Source organism: Drosophila sechellia, chromosome X, assembly GCF_004382195.2.
Source record: "Drosophila sechellia strain sech25 chromosome X, ASM438219v1, whole genome shotgun sequence".
Classification (NCBI taxonomy): domain Eukaryota; kingdom Metazoa; phylum Arthropoda; class Insecta; order Diptera; family Drosophilidae; genus Drosophila; species Drosophila sechellia.
In genome coordinates, this window is record NC_045954.1 from 14,594,634 (window position 1) to 14,600,633 (window position 6,000).

The 6,000-nt window shown below is 45.2% G+C and overlaps 1 protein-coding gene across 1 annotated transcript in view; it reads right to left on the bottom strand.

Annotated features, from left to right (window-relative positions):
• The window catches only part of LOC6619548 (netrin-B), a 65,009-nt gene extending 60,936 nt beyond the window's left edge, over nt 1-4,073 (bottom strand). The window contains exons 1-2 of the mRNA XM_032724885.1: nt 3,365-4,073; nt 1,294-2,780 (exon numbers count right to left, since the gene is read on the bottom strand). Of these exons, the coding sequence (XP_032580776.1) occupies nt 1,294-2,780; nt 3,365-3,366 (1,489 nt within the window). The 5' untranslated portion in view covers nt 3,367-4,073. The remainder of the gene's footprint in view (nt 1-1,293; nt 2,781-3,364) is intronic.
• Nucleotides 4,074-6,000: the final 1,927 nt, after the last annotated feature.

Below are 6,000 nucleotides of genomic sequence, written 5' to 3' on the forward strand. Positions count from 1 at the left end.
ATGATAGAAAATAGCCCATTCCTAGTTAGTAGCTAGCAAATAACTAATACCTAGTAATTCCCTTCATTTTCCTTCTTCAAGCTAATCCTTTCCGCTTCAACTCGTTGGCCATTTCCAGCGGCAATTGTCATGGGATTTTCCTTTTTTCTTTCTTTTTGCCATAAGCCATAAATTAGTGCCGACCGACGTTCCGTTGAGTCTTTAAGCTGACCTTCGACCCCGCTCTCCATCAACTTTGCACCACCCATTTTTGGGCTGGTCCACTCCCCCAACTTGGCTGGCTTTTGATTAATTCTGGATGAGGACAACAACGTGGACGTCAATGGTCCACGGAAAAGTTAATCGTTAGTAATTTATGGCCCTCCAAGGAGGCGTCTAGTTGGGCGTGGCAGTAAAGGTAAGGCGATCTGAAAGTAGTGCTAATACCGAATGGTGAACATCGCATGGGATAATGATGACGATGATGGTCGATGGGCGCTGGCCAAAGCAGATAGAAATCCCGATATGTTTGGGTCACATTCCCAGTGCCAACTGAGTGGTATGTACATACATATGTGTGGACAATCGTGCCGACATTCCAAGTAAAATAAAATCGAATAAAACACCAAAAATGCAAAAGGAGAAGAATGTGGATGGCAATTGGGAGCTGTGGAGGCGATGGCATCGATGGCGATTGCCAGTGCAAGGCTAAAGTGCTCAAGTGCAATGCGAAACTGGAGTGATGATGAAAGGATGAGCATAGGGCACTGGCACAACCACAATCGCAAGCACACAATGCTCGCAATTGAAAACGCCACTCGAATCGCCGTCCCCAACTTTCCAGCCATCCTCCTCCAACGCGTGCTCCATCTCCTCCTGCAAATGCACTCAATCGCACCAATGTCCAATTCCGAGACCAGTGTGAGTGACCATGAAAAGACCTCTGCTCTTGACCGAGGGCAGCTCCAAAGATCAATATCAATGGCACTGAGGCAGTTCCACAATTCGGTTTCAATGAAAGTATATGTGCTACTCAATCAATTCATGCTTTATCATCGGCATAGTCGAGATCCCCATAAATTTGCTATTCAAAATGTGTTGCATTTGTTATTTGTTATATATATACCTCTTGAACTACTGAAAAGTATATGTTTCAGATAACACTATCTCACATTTCTACATTTTCCCCTGCCCATTAAAATGAGATATATGTTGGGAGTAAGATAAGTCGAATATTCACTTCTGTAGAATCCGTTGGGATTCAGTGAGATTCTTATGAATCTAGTTATAATATCTATTTGGATAAGTACTCACTTTTGCACTCGTTGGCATCGTTGTCGGTGGCCCTGTCCCAGGGTCGGTCGAAGTAGAAGGGTTTGCAGCGTTCGCATTCCGGTCCGGCGGTGTTGTGCTTGCAGGCGCAGGTCATGGTCAGTTTGGCGCTCATCTGGGTGCTGCGACCAAAGTGGTTGGCCAGCGAGGGGGCGGAGGGCGTGTCCTCGTCCTGGCCATCGTCCTGATCTGAAAGGGCCGTTCCTGATCCCGAACTGACGGTGGCCACGCACTCGGAGGCGTGACCATTGCACTTGCATCGTCCGCCGACGGCGAAATCCGATACGGCGTAATGCTGCGAAATGGGCAAGGTCACCGCGGAGGCGACGGCAGAGGGGGCAGCTGTGCTGGGCGGCGTGGCCTTGCCAGGTGGCGTCACCTTGGGCGTCTGTTGTGGGGGCGTGGTGGCCGCCAGTTTGCTCTGGTAGTGCTTCTCATAGGCGCTACCCTTGTGCTTGCCCTGCCTCTTTACAACCGATTCACCATCACTGGCATAGTCCAAATGCAGGTGATCGTCATCGAGTTCCAAATGCTTCTTGGGCTCCTCGTACTCATCGTACCCAGCATCGGCACTGTCGTTGTCCTGCAGATTGTAGTCGTACTCATCCTGCTCGCCGTCCAGTTCCAGATCCGCATCATCATCCTCATCCTCCTCGCGACTGCCGCCCATCTCATCGCTAAAGGCATTCGCATTTTTCACCTTCAGCAATTGTGGTGGCAATTCAAGGCGATGGAATACCACTCTTATATCCGTGGCCGTCACCCAATCCTGCAGGACCAGCGAGGAGTCCAGATCATTGGCCGACGGACGACCCTCCAGGGTATTGAAGGCAAATCGCTGGGCAGCGCCGCCCGTATCATGTTGCGAATTGATGCATCTGGCCTCCTGCTCATTAAACTTGGATATCTTGGCGCGATCCGGTCGTCCATAGAACTTTTGGCACTGTGAGCTATAGAACTGGAAGGGTTGCCAGGTCTGTCCAAAATCCGAGCTCTTGAATATGGCCAGCGAATCGGGACGCGGCGAGCGGGGACAAAATGACAGCGATATATAGGTCAGCTCGTACTTCTTGCCCAGCGACAAGGTTAGGGTCACATTATCCGGCGGCGCACTGTCCGGGTCGTGGGGCACATTCACGGCACCCGATCGCCAGCAGGTCACATTACTGGGGTTATTTAGATCGGTTAATGCCGCCGGACCGTACCGCTGCTGTTCGCATGAACGACACTCGCCGGCATTCCCGTCGCGCAACAGTTCGCAGTAACGCTCCGGCTGTTGGGCGCCACAAACGCTGGATGCCTGGACGGGATTCCCATAGGCGGCATTCACAAAGCTGGGCAGGCACTTGCGCGGCTTGCCCTCGAAGTAGCAGGGATCGTTGGAGGATATGCCGGCGGCCGAGGATCCGATGGCCAGTGCCAGGATAACGGGCAGGAGCAGGCCCATCCTTGTTCCTGTCGCTCTGACCCTGAATTGGAAATGGAAAACTATATAGTCGACGCTGATGGCGACTATCCTTGCCCTATAAGCTTCTCACATTCCCTACTTTTAATCAAAGGACACCTAACAAATAATCTTTTTTAATGCCGAGAATGCCAAGAACCTTATAATTCATAATTCTATTGTACGAATTCTACTAAATATAAAATTAGAGCATATTAAATTTAGTTTATGACTCCGAGCAAAGAAAAATTCCTTAAAATTTTGTACATAACAACACTTAATTTCTTCTCCTTAAGCACTTTCCTTTTACATGATATCAGTATTAAACTCTTAAGCAACGTTGAGTTATTCAACAAATTTTAACAGTACACGTTTATATAAACCAACATTTTCACTTTATATAAGTCTTAAAAGCAAGTCGGACTAAAAAGTAAAGGAACTTGACTTATTTTAACAACAAGTTGAACTACCAAAAATATGATAAGGTTCGCATGAAGTTGGGAAAATTTGTAAAATCCCTTCCTGTTTTCATTTTAATTGAATTTAATCTTTAATTATGAATTGGGAATATTCGAAGCTTATGGGGGATCGTTTGCGGCAATTACGTACATTGGCTCGAATGCGAAATACCTCGTACTCTTTATCTCTTGCACTGTTTCTTCAATTGTTTATCAGAGGATAATGTGTATATATTGCTGTCTCGGTCACACACTCGCGAGGATCGATTCGCGTCGGGGTCACCAAACAAACAAGCAACAAAAACAAGACACGGCGACGTCACTCGCGGCGTCACTGAGTCTGCCGCAACAGCATGCAACAGCTGCCAATTCTCAGTCTCAGTTTGGCTTCAGTCTATCCGATTCGATGCGATACGATAATTCGATACGATACTCTAGATTCTATTGAAAAAGTTGGGCAATTCTTCAATCCCAAAGCCGATTCTCCGGGCTGCGTTGCCACTTGGTCAACGACCAGCGTGTTTCTGTTCGCCGCGGCGACGTCCTCGCGCCAATTGCCCCCAAAAAGGTCCTGCAAAAGTCTCGTTTCCTCTCGTTTGGTTCCGATTCGTTTCGTTTCGATTCTCTCGTCCTGGCGCACTGAATATTCAAAGGAGGCTGGTGCTCCTTCCTTGTCGCACCACTCCCACTCTCGTTCTCTATTTCGCTCACTCTCGCACTCTCAAACAACAGAGTGTAACTGAAAAAAAAACAACAACAACGAAGGCCCGACGCGCACTTCGGTTGAATTCGATTTCGTACCGCCTCGGAATCGCTTTGAAATCGCTCGCTTGCGCCGCTCAATGTTGTTTACCTGGCAAACGCTCGGTCGAAACTGTTTGCGTTTGCTTTGCTTTGCTTTTGGTTTGCCGGAGAGAGGGCAACATTTGGTGATGCTGCTTGGCAACATTTTTGCTGCCGCAACATTGATGCGGACTGAATGTCACAAAATGATGCTGGAAATTCATGAAATTACTCTCTTTCTTTTCTCTTTAACTCTTATTCAAAAATATTAAATTCTTAAATTCTATTAGTTAATTTTTAATGTGCAATGCATTTCTACCTTATTCTTAAACAAAAACAATTGTAACCGTTATAAACTTCGATTATTCCAAAATCCAATGTTGCTGGATGCTGGTCGTGTTGCTGGGAGCAGTCTGCAACATTTGTTGCTGGCTCTCTCAGCGAGACTGGCATCATGTTGCCTTCGATTCTCAGGGTGTTGATAAGGGACTCAATAAATATGTCAGAAATATGAGATCTATGAACTCTCAATCTAGGAAAGCAGCTTTATCTATCATTTAAATAATTTAATGTTCTTATTTACCATAAATATACTTCTTCTTCGTAATTAACATTCTATTGATACAATTTTTTCTCAGCAGACGTATAATTATCCATCAAAGATATGTTTTTTGATTATAAGATTACTATTTATATATTGAAATACTTAAATTGATACCTACTTTCCCTTTTAAATATTTTGCACACGAAACCGTATGGAAAATAAACCTACCTTACTCGATTTCAGGTCGCACCTTCCTCACAACAAAGACCCCGATCTCAAAACTTCCGCTGTCATGATTCCGTTTCAAAAAACCACTCATTCACAAATGCTAATCGCAGACGGCGGAGATATACATACATATGTACATATTTATACATACGCACATAAGTGCATGTGGGAATAAGAGTCAACTTCAGATGGAGAAGACACTGCGACGCCTGCTCAAGCGCTTCTTTCTTCATTTCATGGGCTCTTCCTCCTGAAAAAAAAACGATTCTTAATGCTCGGAGCTTGCCCAGTGGCATGCCCCAGGCAGCGAATTGTAAGAAGAGGGAACGTGCCGGTAGAAATCTTCACCGGTTCCCGAGACACGGCTTCCGTTCGAATGCTCTGGGGTTTCACCCTCTCCCGAAGACACTGAGCAAATCTGCACGACTTCATTGAAGTTGAAGAGTGCATTATAAGACAGCCAAACTATTGAAGAAACTATGACAATCATTTAACATGGATGTCATTAGTGAATGTAGATTTACTGATTCTTCATGGCTAAAGGGTAAAGTTATTAACAAATTGGTTCGATTTCAAAGGGTAGACAATAATGTTACCCTTTATTTCTGCGTGTGCACTTCCTTTCTGGTTTTGATTTATTGTTTTTGACATATTTCCCGTTCGTCGTCTCTTTGGGGCTCCTATTTCTTCGGCTCACGAGGACGGAATGCCAGGCTTGAATTCGAGTCTGAATTTGGGTTTGCGTTTCAAGTGGATTCGGAGCTAAAAATCGTTTTTCGTTATGTTTTATTTATAACGGATTTGTTTCTGCCGCCACTTTTGGCTTTCCGTCGTCATTGTTTGTAAATATTTATGCCAAGCCGCACATGTGTGTGTCCCTTACTCAAGACTCCGCCCTTCTTTTTTTTTGTCTTTTCTTTGACCTGCTCGTTTTCCTTTTGCCCCTTTTTGATTTGGGTCCATTTCGCTAATTCCGAAGGCTTGGCCTTAATGGAATTTAAATTTCATTTGATTCCTTGGCTAGAAAACCACAGCGAGATATGGCTGGCTTTTCCCCTATTGCGGAAAACTTTCGGTCGATTTCACTACGCCCGGAGCTCTGGCAGCCAGAAATTTGAACCGCAACTGCAGCTTGAGATCCATGCACTCAGAAAAATTCGTAGTCAAATGAAATAGATCAATATGATATCATGATACATAAGCTATTCAAATAATATCTACAAATTTGGGCT